General features: G+C 42.5%; 2 protein-coding genes across 2 annotated transcripts in view; both read right to left on the bottom strand.

Annotated features, from left to right (window-relative positions):
• LOC310989777 (NLR family CARD domain-containing protein 3-like) overlaps nucleotides 1-22,884 on the bottom strand; it is a gene marked incomplete at its 3' end in the record, with an annotated part of 219,808 nt that overhangs the window by 136,305 nt on the left and 60,619 nt on the right. The window lies entirely within an intron of this gene.
• Nucleotides 7,391-9,816, bottom strand: LOC310989468 (protein NLRC3-like). The gene is made up of 2 exons (XM_083976544.1): nucleotides 9,019-9,816; nucleotides 7,391-7,503 (listed from the first exon to the last, which is right to left on the bottom strand). Exon 1 carries the CDS (start codon nucleotides 9,795-9,797, stop codon nucleotides 9,165-9,167), a length of 633 nt encoding a protein of 210 aa, XP_083832670.1. The 5' UTR covers nucleotides 9,798-9,816; the 3' UTR covers nucleotides 7,391-7,503; nucleotides 9,019-9,164.

The following is a 22,884-nucleotide window of genomic DNA, read 5'->3' as shown; positions in this document are numbered from 1 at the left end:
AGATGAGTCCAGAGACAGTGATGATCTCTGTCAGGTCCAGAACACACAGGGAGGATGGTGGACTGGACTCTGAGAGAGACAGTGGAGCTGCTCTCAGGTCAATTCAGGAGGTTCAGGAGTTTAGTCCCATCTGAGAAGAGAAGCAGAGGACAGAGGTGATGGATCAGCGATTGTCTCTCTCTCTGCTCTGATTGGCTGACTGTTGTCTCTCTCTCTGCTCTGATTGGCTGACTGTTGTCTCTCTGCTCTGATTGGCTGACTGTTGTCTCTCTCTGCTCTGATTGGTTGACTGTTGTCTCTCTGCTCTGATTGGCTGACTGTTGTCTCTGTTATTGTCTCACTGACTTTAGTCCAATAGTGCTGAAAGCAGCACAGACTGACTCCGCCCCCCTACTGACCTCACAGCCTCCAGTCTACAGTCTGGACTCTCCACTAGATCATCCAGATCCTTCACGTCTGAAGACTTCAGGTAGTTCTGTCTCAGGTGCAGTTCTCTCAGGTGGGAGGGGTTGGACTTCAGAGCTGAGACCAGAGGAGAACAGCTGATCTCTGACAAACTGCACCAGTCCAATCTGAATAAAGAATAAAAGCAGTGAGTTGAGGACAAAGCTCCTTGTTGACAGCGTTCAGTGTCTCATCATCTGTTCAGAGCTGAAGAAGCTTCAGAAAGAACAAGTTTAGAAAATCAAAGTCCAACAGCTGAAGCAACAGGAAGCAGGTTAAACAGTGACAGAGAGAAAACAGCTCATTAATATTCATGAGAAGCTGCTGCTGCTTCAACACAGACGCAGTGACTCCGCCTCTTCACCTGTCAGCTCCACCTGTGGCTCAGTGGCGGCTGGTGACTGAAAAAATTGGGGAGGACAGGAGGAAAACCAGTCCACGGCGTCATGTTATTTTCTACTAGTTGACTACTTATCGCTACTTTCTGATATTCAATGAAAATTAAACAGTAAAACAGTCTTACAAGATTTTTTAAAAACAAGATCATTTTATTCAATCTTACTGTTTTCAGATTAACACAGGCCTAATGAAAAAGACAGAGCCTTTCTCATGTGGGATGTAAAAAAAAAAAAAAAAAGCAGGCCAGTGTTCAACACCTGTAAATGTCACAGTGGGGAAAAAGTAAAAACAAAAACCATGGAGATCTGTAAGCAAAGTGTTCCACTCAAATTACATACATATTTGGCTAGCTATTCTTTTACCTGAGCTGACGGCCCAGGTCACGTATCTGAAAACCGGGGCCGGCTCTACGCAGGGGCAAGAGGGGGCAGTGCCCCCTCAAATAAATGTCTTGCCCCCTCAAATCCAAATTTTAGAAGTTGAGAAAGCACATTTTAATATACTCAACAAATGTGTATATTACCAAAGAGAAAGAAGTTAAGTTGGGGGTTCAGACATCCCTCTATCTAGACATGCCGGTAGTCCGACACTTTTTGATACCGCTATTCCGCGCGTCTCTTTTTTTTTTTTTTTTTTTTTACAGCTGCGATACCCAGGCGCGTCTCTCTCTCTCTCTTTTCTTTTCAGCATGCCTATCACCGGTTTGATGAGGGAGTGATGTTCTTAATCTCAACAACTAAACTATCAAGCCACAAACAAAACTGACACACATGATAAACAAACAGAACTATGCTGCAGTTTGTTTGTCAAGTTAACCTGTCACCTTCAGCACCACGGACAGCGCCGCGGATGAGCCGCGGAGAAGCTTCATCTGTGAGCGTCTGGGCTCTGGGCTTAGGGCCTGGGGCCTCATTTATCAAAACTGTATAGCAGTGTAAAACTGCTGCTACTAAATGTTTTGCTTAGCCCTACGGCGAAAATACACCCAAAATATTTACACCTTTTTCAGATCTATCAAACTGTGCATGCACAACTCTCAGCAATTTCTCTTTGATAAATCAAACTGGATCCAAGAACGGTGCGCAATTGCGCACGTGAACGCACCTCCGTCCCGGAACCCCTAGACACAACCATATATGGTCAGCACGTGCATATTAATTAGCCATGTGCTCTGTGGAGCGACAACAAAGTGACAACGAAGACAATGGGCGGGGGGAAGAAAGCCAGATAGCTACACGGCATCGGGCAATAAATCAGTCAGAAAAATGATATTGCATTTTAACAAAGCTACAATAAAAACAAAAACCTCCCAAATCTCAACAAAAGGGAGCAGAAAGAAGAATAATCTTACTCTTAATAATCTTAATCCTACAAATTGACAAAATTATCTGCAGTAGCACAAAAATCCGCCGAAAAAAGGGACAGTGTTCTTTTCTAAAATGTTCTGTCTCCCCCCTCCTCTTCTCAGAGTACACCAGAATGCTTCACTCACATTTTAAAATCACAAAAATTTTCTGGGGGGGATGCCCCCAGACCCACCTACAGGTATTTAGCTACTCACCTTTTTCACCCCCTCTGGGTTTGCAATGCATCTTCAGGTATATGCACCCCCCCCCCCCCCCCCCCCCCATGTGGCTCTTTGCATTACAACAGTAAAAAATTTGGGCTCTAAGACCCTGGTTGGCCACCCCGACCCCTAGTTGGACAGGTCTGAAGGTAGAGGCCTGACAAAGTGCAATCCACTTCTCCAGGTTGCCATTGGACACATAGTCAACAACCCAATTCAATGAAGTTACTATAAGCACAGAGAAAGAAAAGTGCTGGAGCATGATGTGTTCACATGATGCCCCCTTCACATTTCTGACTGCCCCCTCATATATGCCTGCCTAGAACCGGCCCTGCTGAAAACTATGAACAATCTCTCTGACTGCTTCTCTCTGATATCTCCTAACAGTTTATCCAGAAATCTGCTGATATTTCCTTTCAAATTGATGCCAATATCTCTGAAAACTCCGTATTTCTTGTGCTAGGAGCAGCAGGAGCAGCACGGCTGGGAGTGAAAGTTTGGCGCACATAGCAACAGTAACCAAGGGGGGTTGGAGAACTGTAATTGGACCAACCTGGTGTCAATCTTGTGTTCTGGTTGCTGATTGGTAAGGGAGGACGTCCACCCTTAGTGCGTCATTTTACGCGTCTTAGCCAATCACAGATCAGCATGAAGAAATCCTAAATGCATTGAGAGAATGGAAGGAGATCCCGCCCCGAGGCGTCTAGAGGAGGACAGAAGCCCTCCGTCCTCCCCTAAGCCCCCCCCTTCCTGCTCCCTGCTCCTCACACAGTAGAGGTACGATCTTAAGCCCGAGCCCGACCCGACCCGTATAAAATGTCAATCATTACGTTCGGGTCGGGTCGGGCCGGGCTTCTCTCTCGCTGACTTTTTTTTTTTTTTTTAATATATGTTTATAGAAATGTATAAACGATGTGTGGAGATACTAAACTGAGGAATACTTGTTATAAAATAAATAATTAGGGAAAAAAAAACAGAGAGGGCGCTGTAAGGTAATTGCTATTTAACTAAACAGGACAGGAGCCGCAGCGCAGAGCCAGACTCTGGATGAGTGCTGCAAAATGCCCTGTTAGTGTCAGAGGCAGAGCCGAGTTAGTGGCGTGGGCCATGATGTGTAGGAAACACCGAGATTAAATCAGTAATCTTGTCACAACTCACTGTGATGTTGCTACACTAACATCACAGTGCGCCGACTTTGATGCGTTTCGAGGACCTGACGAGACACCGTGGTCCACAAAAAAACAGAAGTCGCCTCATCACAGCACAGAGCCTTTATGAACCTGAATGTGATGCTGAACTTCGTCAGATGGAGTTAGAACGGGCAGACAGAGAGAGGAGGGACAGGGAAGTGAGAAGCTGAAGTTAGACCACAGCTGTGACAGACAGGGTGACCGGGTGATGATCAGTAATGCAGCGCAGTCCGTGGTGGAAGATCAGCCCGACAAATACACACACACGTAGGCTACTATCAGACAATCAGCGATTGAGGACGATTATTTTTTTTCTTGCCGTTACAGTATAAAATAGCGAGCCTACACCAGCAGCCACGTCCACTGTGCTCTGATCAGCTCAGCTGACCTGATCAGCTGAACTTTTAAAGTGCAGGCCAGAGAGAGAACTAGTGAGGCTCCTCTGACAGCTGCAGGTGAGCCGCAGGTGAACTACACGTCAGCTGGCTGGAGAGAGTAGCGCCGTCCTCTCTCTCTCTCTCTCTCTCTCTGCAGCAGCGGCCTTGGAGGTGATGCGCGCTGTCTGTGTGTGTGTTTGTCGGTCTGATCTTCCACCATGGACTCTGCTATAGGAACCAACATCAGGAACCAATGTCAATTTGATGTTTACAATCGAGCAATTATAGAGCAGCACAAATCTCAGCGGCATCGCAGGGTAATGGTGGTGGAGAGCAATCGTAGAACGACGTGCAATTAGTGAAGGTCTGGGACTGATCTGAGACGTAGGACTGAAGAGGGAAGCTCGTGCAGTTTGAGATGTGAACAGACGAATAGTCTTGCAGTGTAAGCCCAAGATCTTAAGCCCAAGTCTGTCTATTATCCACCCCGTCATTGCTCTTCTTTGTCTCTCTGCGCGCTCTCTCTCTCTCTACGCTCTCTCTCTCTCTCTCTCTCTCTCTCAAAGTGCCGCGCTAGATTCTTAAGGACGTACTCTGAGTCCTCACAAATAAAATATGAAATTTCGGGTTTGGTTCAGGCTCGGGCCTGCAAATCAAGTTAATTGCTCGGGTTCGGGCCGGGTCGGGCTTTAATCCCGCGGGCCTGGGTCGGGTCGGGCTGGATTTTTTAGGCCCGATCTTACCTCTATCACACAGACTACTCTGTCTCCTCCGTCTGCAGGCGGCGCTGTTGAGCTGTTTTAAGTGGATTTAATGGATTTTCTTCCATAAAAGAGATTTAAAAATATATTATAAATTATTTGGTAAAGGTTTATTTCAACCAGTTACTCTTTATTAAAAATATGTTGATCTTCCTGTGGCCTCTCAAAAATAGAGGAGGACCAACCTCCTCTGCCTCTATGGACCAGCCTCCACTGCTGTGGCTCCATCCAGACAAACTCATGTTGTGCAGCCACATTTCTCAGAGACTCTGTCACTGAGCTCCTTCTCACTCCAACAGCTCATCTGCACTCATACAGTGTGTGCGTCATAGTGCGCGTGTGCATAGCGATACGCCGCTTCAATGGCCGACAAACACGGCTCCAGAGTTCAGGGCTGTTTGACAGCAACATCAAGTTGTGACAATCTTCAGAACGACGTGGTCAGCTTTTCTCCGTGGGCGTTTTGAAAGTGTGTGAAGCAGGTTGTTTGTGGCGAGCCCGTCCACAGCAGCTCATCACTCAGCTTCTGTGCTGCTGCTCTGCTCTGCTAACACACTGACTGTGTTCAACAGCTCACACAAGCCCACGTTCAAGAAGCTCAGCTGTCACTTTGAGCTGCTTCTGACTCCTGCCCTCAGCCAAGCACTGAGTCAACACTCTGAGCCTGAGCCGCCACATGAAGCAACAACCTTCAGCCCATCTTGGTGAGCCTCCAAACAAACCAGCTGAGCCTCTGCAGCTGCTTCATGTCAGCAGCAACAAGACCAACACTAGCAGCTCTGCTCTCACCTGTCTCACCTTGATTCTCAGCATTCACAGTCATTGACAGGAAGTGGCTGCAGTGTGTGCCGTGCTCTTCACTTCTTGCTTCACACTCCAGCCTCTCCCAGCCAGTTGAGCTACCAGGGAGCAGACTTTAGCTGCCAACAGCTCCCTACAGCCAGCCTCCACTGGAGCGCAGCTTTCCAGCCTCCTCTGCCTCTGCTGCCAGCTCTGTGGATCTCAGCTGCTTCCTCTCATGCTTCCTCCCATGGTTCTGTCAGCTCCACAACATCCACCAGCTGCTGTGTTTCTGACCACAACTCAACATCTGCTCTCAGATCAGTGCTGCACGTTGCTTCAACAACAAGTGTCTGAGTTGATAACAACAGTTGTAGAAGCTGAGCTCGTTCTCTGCTGCGAATCACAAACACTACGACTTAGGGCTGGGTATTGCCAAGGACCTCACGATACGATACGCATCACGATACTTGAGTCACGATACGATACGATATTGCGATATCCAAATTTTGCGATATATCGCGATATATTGCGATATTCTACGATATTCTACATAGTTCACTGAAAAATGTAAAAGTCATTATGCATCTTAAAATCCGAGTTGTATGTACATCAGACGATAGTGATAATTCATGGGACAAACTGAGTCAAAACAATGTAATTCAAATTATCCATGCCATTTTATACAAGTGCAAGTTACAACAACATATTTCAATTGGATTTAGGTCTGAAACATGATTTATTATTTGAAAAAAAAATTTTTTTTTTTTTGAAAAAAAAATCGATATTTAAATATTGAATATCGATATCGTATCGCGGTATATTGCCATATCGATATTTTTGCCCACCCCTACTACGACTGCTCTCACCTTCTTCTCTCTGGACTCATCTCAACTGTTTTCTCTCTTCAGCTTCTTGAGAAAAATCCTCACACACACAAATCCTGACATGTATGAACCAATGAGAAGCTGAAGCTTCAAACAACTACAACAGCTCCAGTCAGTGAACTCACCCCAGAGTCTCCAGTCTACAGTTTGGACTCTCCAGTCCAGCACACAGAAGCTCCAGGCTTTGGAATCGCTTGTCTTCTATGCCAGAGGATAGAATAGCCAAAAAAGTATTTAACTGGGATAAAACACATAACTATCCTTGGTATCGTGACATGAAAGCTATCTTCAGCGAGGCTGATCAACAACATATTTTCACTAATGGTTTGCGTTGTAATGTTAATTTTGTGAAACATAAGTTATTTCTTGAGTATAAAGAAAAATGGGCTAATGATATCTGGCTTAAACCAAAGCTCAGAACCTATTGCCAATTGAAAAATGTATATTGTTCAGAACCCTATGTGACTTTGCCATTAGATAGATCCAAGAGATCTCTATGTGCCCAGTTGAGGGCTGGGATTCTCCCTCTGGCAATAGAAGTTGGTCGGTTTAACTCAGTACCTGAGGATGAAAGACTATGCACATTATGTAATTTAAATGTAATTGAGGATGAACTGCATTTTGTGTTTCATTGTCCGTTATATGACGAAGCCAGGCAGTTTTTGTTTCAGAAAATGCAAAATGTGAAACTGGAGTTGTTTTGGGTTGATGATGAGGTAAAGTTGGAATGGTTCTTCAGAAAAGAAGTCTTTACTATAGCTACTTTCATGAAAAATGCCTGGTCAAAAAGAAGAGGTGAACTATTTATGTGAACTCCATGTGGTTTCTGTTTTTGTTTTTGTTTGGTTTTGCTCTGATTATTTTGTTTGGTGTCTGGATGTGATGATATTGTGTCTTGTAAGCCCTTATAGGCTGGGCGCCTTAATTGGTGCACGACACGTTAATAAATATAAATTCATTCATTCATTCATTCATTCCACTGATGAATCATCCAGGTCGTTGTCACTCAGGTTCAGGTGTCTCAGGTGGGAGGGGCTGGACTTCAGAGCTGAGGCAACGACTTCACAGTGAAGCTCTGAGAGTCGACAACCACCAAGTCTGTGATTAGAGAAGAAACAAAATGTGTGAGAGTAAAATCAGACAATTTATACTAAACACACACAACATGTCATCATGTGATCAACATGTGCTCTTCACACTCTGGTTCAGTTCATCTTCTCTCTTTGTGTTGGACATGAAACAATAATCCTCATCAGGGCTGGGCTGGAAAAACCCATTCAGATTCAGATCCACCTCCTCTTGAATCCTCCAACATCCATTCATCAAAGCCCAGATGGATGTTTAATCCAGGCTCCTGCGGCCGACACAGGTAGATGTGGTCAGGTGAGCTCAGGTGTAGAGCTGCAGGTGTCACCTGAACAACGCTCACACACATTGATTTTCTCCAAACATGAAATGAAGTCAAAGAAAATCAAGGTGAAATGTAGAAACATCTTTAGTCAGAAGATCTGACCACTAAAGTGTGTGTCCTGCACAGATCTAATCCACACTAAGGACACGCTCCAGGTTGTCATGGTGACATTTAAGGTGGACTGATTGATTTCCATGGGTCACTGAGCAGCACACAAGAAAACATTCCACCTTAAAAGTGTGTGAGAGCTGGCGGCTGCACAGTGACTGAGATGGTTGATGAGTAAAAAGAGAGAGAAGCTGCTTTGATCGTCCTTCACTCTTCTGACAGTTTGTGTGTCTGTGCTGATGATGGACACACAAACATGACACAGTCAGTCTGTTACACTGGAGCTGCAGCTGCTTCGGCTTCACAACCAGCCACAACTGAACCAGCAGGTGAAGCACAAGTGTGTTAGCGCACACAAACACACAACACTAGCAGCACACACACAGCAGCCTCTAGACTCCAAGGTAACAAGTGTCCAGTCAGGTAGAAACTGTGTGGAGCTGAATGGAAGCAGATCTATGTGCAGGATGTGAAGAAGCAGCTGTGACTGTTGACACACAGTGGAGCTGCTGCTGCTGCTACATCTGCTATCTGTTGCCATGACGACTCCACTGTTGCTCATGTTCAATAGAAAGTGCATTAATGGAACTGCTTTGGCTCCATTCATCATGTCAACATTCATGGTTTTAATAATGCAACAATTTACAGCATCAGTTCTCTGAGCGTCTCATTCATGTCCAAGTCAAACTGGAGTTGGGACTGAAATCTAAAACACAATCATGATGTTGAATCAGGAATCAAAGTGAATCAGAGATCAGATGGATTCAGGTGATCAGTGATCAATACCCAGCCCTGACCCTCATCACTCTGTCAGACCTGCACATTGTTCATGTCCATCTTTGTTGGACTTTAATCTTCAGCTTGAAGCTCAAACTGAAACATCTGCACGTTTAAAACTCACAGTGTTAAAACATCTGGAGAAAAAACACAACTGACCTGAGACTGTGTGTGTGTGTGTGTGTGTGTGTGTGTGTGTGTGTGTGTGTGTGTGTGTGTGTGTGTGTGTGTGTGTGTGTGTGTGTGTGTGTGTGTGTGTGTGTGTGTGTGTGTGTGTGTGTGTGTGTGTGTGTGTGTGTGTGTGTGTCTGGACTCACTCAGCCTTCCTGCAGTTCCTCACAGCTGGGATCAGTCTCCGTCGTCCCTGATCTGATGTGTTGTACTTGTTCAGGTCCAACTGGTCCAGAACCTGCTCTGACATCTGCAGCATGTAGGCCAGAGCTGAACACTGGATCTCAGAGAGTTACTTCTCTGATCTGTTCTCTGACTCCAGGAACTGTTGGATCTCCTGATGAACTGACTGGTCCTTCATCTCCGTCAGACAGTGGAAGATGTTGATGCTTCTGTCAGGAGAGATTTTATCACTCTTCATCTTCTTGAGGTTGTTGATGCTTCTGTCAGGAGAGATTTCATCACTGTCATCACTGTCATCACTGTCCTCAGTCTTCATCTCCTTCAGGTTGTTGATGGTTGTCTGGATGGTTTCTGGACTGTTGTCTGTCTGACCCAGCAGACCTCCTAACAGCCTCTGGTTGGACTCCAGAGAGAGGCCATGAAGGAAGCGAACAAACAGGTCCAGGTGACCGTTTCTACTGAGGAGGGATTTCTGCATGGCTCTCTGCAGGAAGTTAACCAGGGTTAAATCATCATGTTGTTCTCCCAGGAAGTTCTCCAGGACCTGTGTGTTCCTGTTGGTGAAACAGTGGAACATGTAGACTGCAGCCAGAAACTCCTGAACACTCAGATGAACAAAGCAGTAGACTGTTTTCTGGAAGATCACACTCTCTCTTTTGAAGATCTCAGTACAGAGTCCTGAGTTCACCAAGGCCTCTGTGACATCCAGACCACACTGCTCCAGGTCTTCTTGGTAGAACATGATGTTTCCTTCCTCCAGCTGTTCATACGCCAGCCTCCCCAGCTTCAGAAGAACTTCCCTGTCGGCCTCCGTCAGCTCCTGTGGACTCGTCTCATGTCCTTCACCGTACTTGTTCTTCTTCCTCTTTGTCTGGACCAGCAGGAAGTGTGAGAACAGGTCCGTCGTGGTCTTGGGCAGCTCTCCTCTCTGGTCTGTGGTCAACATGTGCTCCAGAACTGTAGCACTGATCCAGCAGAAGACTGGGACTTGACACATGATGTGGAGGGTCCTGGACGTCTGGATGTGTGAGATGATTCTTCTGGACAGATCTTCATCACTGGACCTCCTCCTGAAGTACTCCTCTATCTGGGCGTCAGTGAAGCCTCGGACCTCTGTTACCCTGTCGACACATGTAGGAGGGATCTGATTGGCTGCTGCAGGTCTGGAGGTGATCCAGACCAGAGCCGAGGGAAGCAGATTCCCCCGGATGAGGTTTGTCAGCAGCACGTTGACTGATGACGTCTGTGTGACATCAGACACAACCTCCCTGTTGTTGAAGTCCAGTGACAGTCGGCTTTCATCCAGGCCGTCAAAGATGAAGAGAAGTTTACAGACAGCCAGCTGCTCTGCTGTGACCTTCTGTAATGTTGGATGGAAAACATGGAGCAGCCTGAGAAGACTCAACCGCTGATCTCTGATCAGGTTCAGCTCCCTGAAGGAAAGCAGAACTAGCAGACTGACATCTTGGTTCTCCAAGCCCTCGGCCCAGTCCAGAGTGAACTTCTGCACCGAGAAGGTTTTTCCAACGCCAGCGACGCCGTTGGTCAGAACCACTCTGATGGGTCTCTGTTGGACAGGTGAGACCGTAGAGACGTCCTCTCTCTGTTGGACAGGTGAGACCGTAGAGACGTCCTCTCTCTGTTGGACAGGTGAGACCGTAGAGACGTCCTCTCTCTGTTGGACAGGTGAGACTGTAGAGACGTCCTCTCTCTGTTGGACAGGTGAGACCGTAGAGACGTCCTCTCTCTGTTGGACAGGTGAGACCGTAGAGACGTCCTCTCTCTGTTGGACAGGTGAGACAGGTGAGACCATAAAGACGTCCTCTCTCTGTTGGACAGGTGAGACCGTAGAGACGTCCTCTCTCTGTTGGACAGGTGAGACCGTAGAGACGTCCTCTCTCTGTTGGACAGGTGAGACCGTAGAGACGTCCTCTCTCCGTTGGACAGGTGAGACCGTAGAGACGTCCTCTCTCCGTTGGACAGGTGAGACCGTAGAGACGTCCTCTCTCTGTTGGACAGGTGAGTCTTTAAAGATGTCGTTGCACTTGATTGGAGTGTCATGGAGGGTCTTCTTCTTGGACGTTGTCTCCAGCTGTCTCACCTCATGTTGGGTATTAACCTCTTCACTCTGTCCCTCTGTGATGTAGAGCTCAGTGTAGATGCTGTTGAGGAGGGTTCCACTTCCTGTTCCACTTCCTGTTCCCTCAGTTCCTTCAGTCACTCGTTCACATCTGCTCCTCAGACTGATCTTATGTTGATCTAAAACCTCCTGCAGACCACGATCTGCTGAGAGAGAAGAGACAGAGTCAGACTGAAGACAGAGAGTCTGACAATCTGATCAGATTATTTTCATCAGCTACAGAAAAACTACAGACAACAAAGAGAAGGTTTGAATCATCATCTTAAATGTCAGTGCTGTGTGATGGAACAATGACTCTGGAGAAAACAACAGGTCCTGGTTTCACTAATGACCACATCAGCAGACAGATGTTCAGTCTCACTTTGTCCACAGCTGCTCTGATTGGCTGTCTGCAGCTCACCTCTGGTTCTGGGTCTTTGTCCATGATCCTTCAGGACGTCAGAGACACCACTCCTCTTCTCTCTGTCAAGACATTTCTGGATCAACAACATGTCACAGTCTCAGCTCCACATCTCTGATCTGTCTGATGGATCTGGTTCCTGGTTTCTCTCTGTTTCCTTCACATGAGTCTAATGACTAAATCATCTTCCGCTCAGTTTACAGTAGAAACCGTCTCTTACCGTGACTTTGAAGGTCCAGGTCTAGGTCTGAAGTTATAAGGTTGACCGATGGACTGGTCACTCTTCATAGACAGACAGATTGATCCTGGAGACTCTGCTTTCAGTCTGCAAACACAAACATGTTTTTATTCACATCACATTGCTCACTGATCAGTTCTCTGATCACAGATGCATTGTGGGAAGTCTCTAGTGACGTCAGCGTCCAGCACCACACACTGTAGTGAAGGATGGAAGCAACACAGCAGCATCATAGACAACAGTGTAGAGTCAGTCAGTCATTAAAGCATTAGTAAGCGATCAGGTGGTTTTGTCTAACTTCCTGTCAGCAGATGGAGTTAGCAGTCTCCGCCCTCGTCCCTACGTCACCACATTCACACGCATCCCTTGGCTGCACACACAGAGAGGACCGCCCCTTTATGCCGTTCTCTCTCCTCATTGGATAAAGGTTGTAGGATACAAGGAAAGTTTTCTCCTGGGCTCAGAGCAGAGCAGAGTGAGTGACAGACCCGTGTTTCAGACCAAACACTCTATAGAAGTGATTGCTGTCAGAAGATACAACTATTTAAGACTTATATTAACACAAACATTCCGCTTACTTCTGCTTTAACTGTGTCCAGTGTCCAGCTGCTGAACATCTGTCTCACATCAGCTCTACAGAGGATCACACACTGACACTGCTCAGCATCTGGATCCACTGGCTCAACATCTGGATCTACCTGGACACCAGTCCTACACACACTGGTGAGTGTGAGTGTGAGTCTTCTGAGCCCATTGGTTCCTCCTGAAGACTCAAAGCTTCACCAACATCTCAGCTACAGGTTCATGTTTAAAGAGGTTCAGTCATTTCCTCAAACAGCTGCTCACTCTAGTTTCTATCAATAGTCCAGGCAATTTAGCTAATTTTGGACCCAAAAATAGAACTAATTGTCACAGAAGGTTTTTCACCATACATCATTTCTATGACGTGTCTAGAACAACATACTAAAAGTCCTAAGAAATCCTAGTTGGGGAAATATGTTTAATTTGCATCATTATTTACTGTATAAAGTCTATGGTGCCGACAACAATACACCCCAATGGGGCTATTTTTTTTCCTTTACTCCTATCACAATGAAACATGGTGAAAGTATCCATGAAATGTAAATTTTTTTGTATTACAAGTTTCTTTGAAAATGAATTTGAATATGCAAATGAGCCTTACACTAATCAAATATGCCCAAAATACACCTGAATAGGCTTTTTTTCCCCTTTACTCCTACCACAATGAAACTTTACACAATGAAAGTAGACATTAAAAGTAACATTTTTTGTATTACAAGTTTCTTGGAAAATGAATTTGAATATGCAAATGAGCAATACACTAATGGAATATACCCAAAATACACCCGAAAAGGCTTATTTTCTTCCTTTACTCCTACCACAATCACACTTGACACAATAAAAGTATACATGAAAAGTAACATTTCTGTATTTCAAGTTTCTTGGAAAATTAATTTTAAATATGTAAATGAGCTCAACACTAATTGAATTATGGTCAAGAAGCCATAAATCCACAAGCAGCAAAAACAGGGGCCAAATAACTTATAAATAACTTAGTCCCGCTCATATGTTGTTGAACATAACAGCATATTTAATATAACATCACACACAGTCGTTGAAACAACTTTGATGAATTCTGACTTTCTTCTGATGTTCTCTGCAAACTGGGAGGAAAGTCGTTAGGTAAGGCTTGTTCGCTAATAAAAAGAAGAATTGAGAAAGCAACTGGAGACAAGACTATGCAAATAATTCTTAAGGTCAATATAGGTCTTTTAAGTGTGGCAAGTGACATGTGTGTATGCATAAGTCAAGTGTGGCAAGTGACAGCACTCAGTGCATAGGTTAACTTATTGAATGGGCATGAATGTGTTAGTTATTTGGCCCCTGTTGCTGCTTGTGGCTTTATGGCTTCTTGACCATAAGTCAATTAGTGTTGAGCTCATTTACATATTTAAAATAAATTATCCAAGAAACTTGAAATACAGAAATGTTACTTTTTATGTATACTTTTATTGTGTGTAGTGTGATTGTGGTAGGAGTAAAGGAAGAAAATAAGCCTATTCGGGTGTATTTTGGGCATATTCCATTAGTGTATTGCTCATTTGCATATTCAAATTCATTTTCCAAGAAACTTGTAATACAAAAAATTTTACTTTTAATGTCTATTTTCATTGTGTAAAGTTTCATTGTGGTAGGAGTAAAGGAAAAAAAGAAGTCTATTCGGGTGTATTTTGGGCATATTTGATTAGTGTAAGGCTCATTTGCATATTCAAATTCATTTTCCAAGAAACTTGTAATACAAAAAATGTTACATTTCATGGATACTTTCATTGTGTAAAGTTTCATTGTGATAGGAGTAAAGGGAAAAAATATCCCCATTGGGGTGTATTGTTGTCGGCACCATAGACTTTATACAGTAAATAATGATGCAAATTAAACATATTTCCCCAACTAGGATTTCTTAGGACTTTTAGTATGTTGTTCTAGACACCTCATAGAAATGATGTATGGTGAAAAACATTCTGTGACAATTAGTCTGTCGTAAAATGCTATTTTGCCTGGACTACAAACCAACAGGAGGAAACACAGGAAACATCTCTCAGGGACTTGTGTTTGTTTAAATCGTGCTATATAAATAAAATTGGATTGGATTGGATATTTTCAGCAGCGGATTGATCCAGATTTGGTGCTGTAGTGAGTATGTGGGGCAGCAGGACGGAGTCTAAATAAACTATAGTATGTGTTGATGTCCCCCAGTGACACAGTGTGGTTCACTGATGTGTTGTAATGTGGAACTTAAAGAGGCTGGAGCAGGTCTCTTACTGGGAGTCTGACGCTCCAGGTCCAAGACTGAAGTTTGGAGGATCAAGTCTGGACTGGTCACTCTTCACAGACCAGCAGGAGGATCCAGGTCCAGGTCCAAGACTGAAGTCTGGAGGAAATCCTTTGGACTGGTCACTCTTCAGAGACGGACAGATGGGTCCAGGAGACTCTGGTCCGTCCTCCTCTTCCTCCACATTAACACTCATCTTCAGGACTTCAGTCAGTCTGAGAGGGAAACCAGAAACACTGACTGAGATGAACACACACACACATTAACAGAATACACGGTGTAATGAACTCGTTCTGGTCGTAATATTCAGTTCGTCACAACTGGCTGAGACAACAGGGAGTAGCTGTCCTCCTGCTGTCCCCCCTTTAGTCTCAGTGTCTCTGTGTGGACACAAGTTCACTCTGACTCTTCTTCCCTCCACACTTCACAGGGACTGACACTCAGAGACTTTAACGGTGAATAATAATAATAAAGTTGTTTAACACTCACCTAATGCAGCTTCTCTCTTACTCCTTCATGCCGTCTAAAAATGGCGTCTGAACTAAATACTTTTGGCCCAATTCCAACCCGACCCCTCATGGACTCACTCACTTGGAGCAGAGCCAGTCTAATATTAGAAATTCTCTGCTTAGAGGTGCGTTCACGGGAAGTATGTGAGTGTGTGAGGGCTGTTCCACTGTCAGATCAGTGAGTCAGTGAATGAGCCCTTACTACCCCCATACCTTAAGTAAGCACCAATGCTGACTTAAAGTCAAATACAGGGGATGCTGTCAGAATGCGAGTGTTAAAAAAAGAAAAAAAGTAAATTAACACATGTAGTCAGAGAGAGCTCCGCCGGTCTCCTGTTGTTAATGGACAGGAGCAAAAAAAACAAGTTTACTGTCAGTATTAATGTGTGCAACTTGTGATAATTGATGATAATTTGATCAGATCTGATCCAGGAACATTTAGTTTTGAGTCCGTCCCCCTCACACACCTTGTGCGTATTCTACGTAAGTAGTAGAGTAAACAACATTTTGTTGTCAAGGTAACGTGTCGTGAGAGTGGGTAAGTGCTGTTCCATTCATGTTTACAGCATCTGGGCCCTCACACACTCTCACACTCTGTCACTTAGAGCTGACGTCACTTAAAGAGCTATGCTACAGAGTTGTTGGATTGTGTATTTGATGAGTTTGATGAGGGAAACCAAGAAATCCCATAATGAGCCTCCGTAGCGTAGCTCTGAGCAGCTCACGGCTCTGCTCCGCCGTTCTAAAAACAGCTTGCACCGACAATTAAAGGTAATGAACCTACTACTATGACTATTGGGATTATGGCAATGGGCCAGTTTGACAAAATGTTGAACTATCCCTTTAAGTCAGTGAGGGTTCAGGGCTTGAGTCCAAACCCTGATTAACCCCTTGATGGCCAAAATACCAATAAAAATAATGTAAGCCCCGATTTACTTACTACAAATAGTCATCACAGCTTCTTTATTATTGTGAAGACAAACAACAAGAATAAAAGACAAACAAAACAAAAACATACAAGAAAATACAGAATAGCAGGTGCAACGAACATGGAAATTAAAGACAAGATCACGATGAATCACGCAACAGCAATAACACCAGTAGTAGAGAAAAAGAAAAATACATCAATAACAATAATGATAAATAATGGTAATAAAAAAATAGGCCTACATAATAATAAAAGGGTAATATTGATAAACATAGCGAGTAATAGAAGTAATAGAGTGATGAGAGGTTTCATGTGAGAGGAGAAAATAAGTAAAAAAAAAAAAAAAAGATCAGCCTTGTAACATTAACAATAATAATAGTTACTACAATAACAGTAATAATAGTTAAACAAACAAACGACAAAAAAGAGAGAGAAAGAAGTAAACGAGAGAGAGAGGAATAAACAAACCAACAACAACAAAGCTTCTTTGCTAATGCTCCTGTTCCTTGGTTATCTTCATTAACCATAGGTGGTGTGTAGCTGAGTCAGTATTTAGATTTAATGTGTTTTTAAGTTGATATTATCTATGTGAACTTCAGCTAAAACTAAAACCCACTCCACATATTATTCAGACCAGTGGTAAATATGTTAACCAGCTAAACTGTTGTTGCTGCAGCAGTTTGGTTCAGAGAACGATGGTTCCTGGTTCCAGCTGTTGTTGCCGGTGGGGCCTTAATTAGCGGTGCACCCCCCAAAACGCGCCAAAACGTCGCTGCTGCTGGAAGAGCCGAGACACACGGTGAAACTCTCTCCGTTATTTGTAGATAATATGCTCTTAAAGTCCTTACTTACCATGAATATCACACACACACACACACTGAGTGATGAGGTGGCGGCCATGTTTAAAGTGTGTGTGACTGTGTGTTGTTTTTCTTTGTTCACGGTGAGACGAGGATTTAACGATCTCATCTCATTAGCATACATGTGTTTGTGTTGTGGCTTTGTTCTGTGAGTTTAAAGTTCATCTGCTGTGGATCCAACTGAAACTGCCACTATACGATCTCATGTCTACAGAAATATCTGATTGATTAGTGAACATTCAGTTTGAAACTGGAAACTACAGCTGCATCTCAATAAATCAGAATATCATGGAAAAGCCCATTTACAGTAGTTCAAGTCAAATAACCACAACCAAGTATTGAGTGCATATAGATGGACTAACTTTTTACAAGACCAATATTTCTGTATTAAAAAAGTTTCTTCTTCTTTTTTTATATATATAAATCTTTTGTAATATTTAATTTTTTTTAGAAACTGAATTTTATGTCTTCATAAAACGTAAGCCATAATGGATCTATATTAAGTGTTAGCTTCACATTTTGAATTGAATTACTGACATAAATAAACTTTTCCATGATATTCTAATTTATTGAGATGCACCTGTATAAATCTTATTGATTAGTGAATATTCAGTTTGAAATCGGAAACTACAGCTGCATCTCAATAAATCAGAATATCATGGAAAAGTCCATTTACAGTAGTTCAAGTCAAATAACCACAACCAAGTATTGCGTGCATATAGATGGACTAACTTTTCACAAGGACAATATTTATGTATTAAAAAAGTTTCTTCTTTTTTTTTTTTTTAAATAAATCTTTTGTAATATTAATTTTTATTTTGAAACTGAATTTTATGTCTTTATAAAACGTAAGCCATAATGGATCTATATAAAGTGTTAGCTTCACTTTTGGAATTGAATTACTGACATAAATAAACTTTTCCATGATATTCTAATTTATTGAGATGCACCTGTATAAATCTTATTGATTAGTGAATATTCAGTTTGAAATTGGAAACTACAGCTGCATCTCAATAAATCAGAATATCATGGAAAAGTCAGTTTACAGTAGTTCAAGTCAAATAAACAAAGCCAAGTATTGCGTGCATATAGATGGACTAACTTTTCACAAGGACAATATTTCTGTATTAAAAATGCTTCTTCTTTTAACTGGTCTTTTGTAATATTATTATTATTATTTTATAGAAACTGAATTTTATGTCTTCATTAAGCCATAATAATGGCTCTAGAATGTGTTAGCTTCACTTTTTGAATTGAATTACTGACATGAATACACTTTTCCATGATGTTCTAATTCATTGAGATGCACCTGTATATATCTTATTGATTAGTGAATATACTGTATCGACTGTTAAAAATGAATGTGATTAATGAGATAAAACATAAAAACATTGTAGATGCAGCTAATGTGCTCCTACTGTTGTGTGCAGAATAAAATCCTGAGATGGTCTCCAACAACGTCCTGTTTCCTGTGAGGTGAGTGGTGCCAGTGGGTTGCAGTCTGCTACAGGTGAGTGTTGGTGTCTGTCAGCAGCTTCAGGTAGTTGCACCAGCTACATCACTCCTGTGTGCTGGCCTGGGCCTTGGATTTGTCACATCTGTAGACATTTTATTCTTCTTATGACTCATTTACACCAACACATTCATTATCTCCAAATAAAGTTCCAATCCAATCAACATACAGACACTATAAATCATATTACAGTGATATTTGTGCATAATCATCAACCTTATTTAACCAAGTTAACAAAGACCACATTCTTATCAGTGGCAACAGCCTGGTAATAAACTCTTCAGCTCATTAATTAACACTCCAGAACTTATGCATTAACTTTTCATAACTTAGGTTCAGTTGTTAACAACAATTTCACAACAAAACAAGTCATGGACCCACAACACACACACATCACACAAACTCCCACAGACAACACTGGAGACACAGCGTCACATTTTATCAACAAAAACAAACCTTTATTCATAGAGCACTTTTCATACAAAAGGAAGCAGCTCAAAGTGCTTTATGCAATAAAATAAACAGCAGTCAACATCCTCTGTCATTCAACATTCACAGTTACACACACACACAAATGTTCTCCATGTAAACGTAGGCACATGCCCCACCACAATCCCTGCTCTAATTCTGCCCCCTAATGTCCAAACAAGAGAACTCCTCCTACTGGAATCAGCTCTAGGTCAACAAACCGTATCATACAGACAGAAATATTCTTTCCTCCATAAATATGATAAAATGCAGTTACATTAATACATTATGAGTTAAATGTAATTAATTTATCTGCTCAAATGTGAACACACTTCACACCATAGAACAGGTTTGTCTCTGTCATTTGTAGCCCAGAGCAATTAAACAGTTATGCATTCAGTGGAACTCATCATTTTAACTCATGTCTAAAAAAACTCACTTGACATAAATAGTTTTATATTTTACATAAAAACACGTTAAATAAACACACTCATTTAAAATGATTCCACACCCCTGGGCTTAGAGGTTCTGTGAGTGTTAAAGTTTGATTTCACAAAAACATCGGCATCACCAACCATCAACTGTCTGCACAAACATTTATAATAACAGCATGAGCACAGAAAAACAGCAACAGATCAAAGTAGGAGTTTGTTATGCGTTGTATGTAGCATAGTTAAGGTAAAAAAAAAAAAAAAATCTTGCATAGTTCCTCTTTAACCGTCTTCTCTGTCAGCGATACTGAAGGTTGTGAACAGCACCAACCCGCCCCAGCACCACGGCAACCGTCTCACCAACAGCTGCACACACACAACATTTCCTGTGTCTCTCCCAACACATTCATTATCTCCAAATAAAGTTCAATCCAGTTAACATACAGACACTATCAACAAAAACAAACCTTTATTCATAAAGCACTTTTCATACAAAAGGAAGCAGCTCAAAGTGCTTTATGCAATAAAATAAACAGCAGTCACAGCCGCTCTCATTCAACATTCACACACACAAATGTACAACATGTAGACACTCACACTTCTCTAAAGTTGAACTAAGAAGTTTCAGTAATTCCTTTGGGGTTTGAGACAACACTCACCTGAAAAACACAGGAAAGAAATAGTGACACAGAGAGACGAGGCTGCTTGAACTGAGTCTTCCATGGTGATGAGGAAAACCCATCCAGACATGCCCCACCACAATCCCTGCTCTACTTCTGCCCCCTAGTGTCCAAACAAGAGAACTCCATCACCTCTAGGTCAACAAACCATATCACACAGACAGAAATATTCTTTCCTCCAAAAACATATGATGAAATGCAGTTATATTAATACATTATGAGTTAAATATAAATAATTTATCTCCACAAATGTCCCACTCTGTCAGCATGAACCAGTTCTAGAGCTGCTTTGGCTCTAACATCCTGAACACACACTTCACACTGTGGGACAGGTTTGTCTCTGGTCATTTGTAGCCCACAGCAATTAAACAGTTATGCATTCACTTCAGTAGAGCTCATAATCTAAATTCATGTTTAAAAATGCACTTGAAATAAATAGTTTCATTTTTCACATAAAAGCACTTAAAACAAACACACACATTTAAAAATGATAAAGTGGGTCAAATAGCAGAGTCAAGTGGAGGTGCACGGTAGCCAGTGAAATGCTTCATCCACTTCCTGAGTGAAGACCAGCTGGTCAGGTGAGGACAGGTGAGTTTTAATATGTAGTCAGCTGACTCATGTTTCCGTTAACCATGATGATAATTGTTGCCGTTGTAAACTGCGTCGGTCCATGCTAGTGCTAATACAATCCACTCGCTGTGATGCTAATTACTTCAAGTTAAATCCTATTGGGTTAGCCTAACAGTGTTAATGGCTTTGAAGTGGTGAGTGAGAATATCTTAGTAAATACTGCTGAGCAGCAGACATTTTCTGACTACATGCTGTGTAAAAGAAACTGTTATTCAATGTGTTCTGAAATACTTTGTGTAAAGTACTGCAGCTGGCTGTGGGTTAACACGGGTTCATATCAAATATTTACTGTTAATGCTGGTATTTCTGTAGCTAATAAAAGTTAAATGATGTTCTGAAGATTCATAGTCTTTGTAATTCATTAGAGTTTAACCGTATATTTAAAGGTGCACCGGTGAGTTAATTTTTGAGATCTCCCTTATGTATGTGAAATGTAGTAAAAATGTCTAATTGCTCACAACTTAGCATCAAGTAATTGTATCTTGACCTTGTCTCAGGTCCCAGAGTGAATACTTTTCAAAATGCCACCCTGCTGAGATGGTGGAGCCGACCTAGAGTGATCCAGAGATTTGTGAAGATTTCAACAGTTTCCAGAGAGAGAAGATGTTCCAGTACTGGATGACGAGCCAAGCCCAGAGAGATACTGAACCACTGGCTTTCAGCAAGGAGACAGCAAACTAGGTAACACTTATGTATTCCTCCTCTTTGTCAAGAATGGTTACACTTTACATTCATCATTTACTGTGTGTTGATGATGTAATACATTTTGTCTGAGGATTTTAAAGGTCGTGGAAAGTTCCCACCACCTTTGTTAACCTGGTCTGGTCCTGTGAAAGAGGATCCACCACAGACACAGGTAGGTGTACAACAAAAACAAGTCTTTATTATAGTGAGTCATTCATGAAGAAATACTTGTGATCTGAAAATCAAATCTGAAACTGCAACCAGCCCCACAGAGGGCCAGGCAGCTGCTGCACAACCCTGCAACACACAGCACCACAAATGAGTGAGAGATTTACACAGACACACTGCACACAATACTAAATGCACAGCAACTTTTACACTGCACACAGAGGGAACTCAGTGACAAAACACACATCAATACAGACCAGTCCACTCTGGAGGCAGCTCAAAACCACTTCTACCACAGAAACACAGAAACACCTGCCACAATCATTTTTTATATCAGTCGATATCGATATTTATCACAATATAACTCAAGTCACTATTTTTGTCAAGTCTAAATGTTCCCTCATATGAAGTTTGTTATGTTTGATGTAATAAATAACTTGACAGGATGACCAGGTTTTCGTGTCACAGCTCTCTGGAACACCTCGCTGGCAGATGAGATGCCAAAGGGAAGGCGCTTGAAACGGTACCGGCCAATGGGTGTGTTGAAAGTACACAGTTTGGAGCTCTCTTCATCCAGCTTTATTTGATAAAACCCTTGGTTTGCATCCAGCACAGAGAAATATTTTGCGTTAGGCATGCGCGATACCACTTCCTCCACAGTGAGAAGCGGATAATGCTCTCTTCTTATTGCTGTATTTAGATCTTTAGGATCCATACAAATCCTGATCTTCTTTGGAGTGACAACAGTCACCATGCTGTTCACCCACTGAGTTGGCTCGGACTGCTTTGTGATGACATCTGATTGCTCCATCTTGTGAAGCTGCTCAATCACTCTGTCCCTGAGAGCAACTGGGATCCTCCTAGGTGCATGTATCACTGGTTTCACATCCGGGTCTAGTTTTATGGTGTGTTCACCTGGCAGGCATCCAAGTCCTGTGAAGAGATGCTCATATTTTTTTAGGATGTCATCTGTTTTTTCCATGCTGTAGAGTCTCTTCACCATTTTTAATTTTGTACACGTCTCTCTTCCAAGTATTGCTGGAGCATCTTTCTCTATTATTTCAAAGTCAATCTGGTGTTTTTGACCCTTGTACTTACATGTGAGTGATGCTCTGCCCAGTGGCTCCATTTTGTGACCTGAGTATGCCACTAACTTGCAGTGAGATGCATGAAGCTTACTGTCAATTTTTATAGCCTGCAATGTTTTAGCTGAAATAACATTACAGTCAGCTCCAGTGTCAATCCGAAATGTAACATTCTTTTCATTTATTATCAGTTCTTCAGTCCATCTGTCATTGTCACTTTGTGCTTTCTCAACAGCTC

This window comes from Trachurus trachurus (genome assembly GCF_905171665.1).
Source record: "Trachurus trachurus genome assembly, chromosome: 8".
Taxonomy (NCBI): domain Eukaryota; kingdom Metazoa; phylum Chordata; class Actinopteri; order Carangiformes; family Carangidae; genus Trachurus; species Trachurus trachurus.
Note: the sequence above shows the minus strand (reverse complement) of the source record. Positions and strands in the feature narration are given on the sequence as shown.

What these genes read in the sequence shown, in the direction of transcription:
- LOC310989468 (XM_083976544.1), bottom strand. Translation starts at nt 9,797, where the DNA reads ATGTTCTACCAAGAAGACCTGGAGCAGTGTGGTCTGGATGTCACAGAG.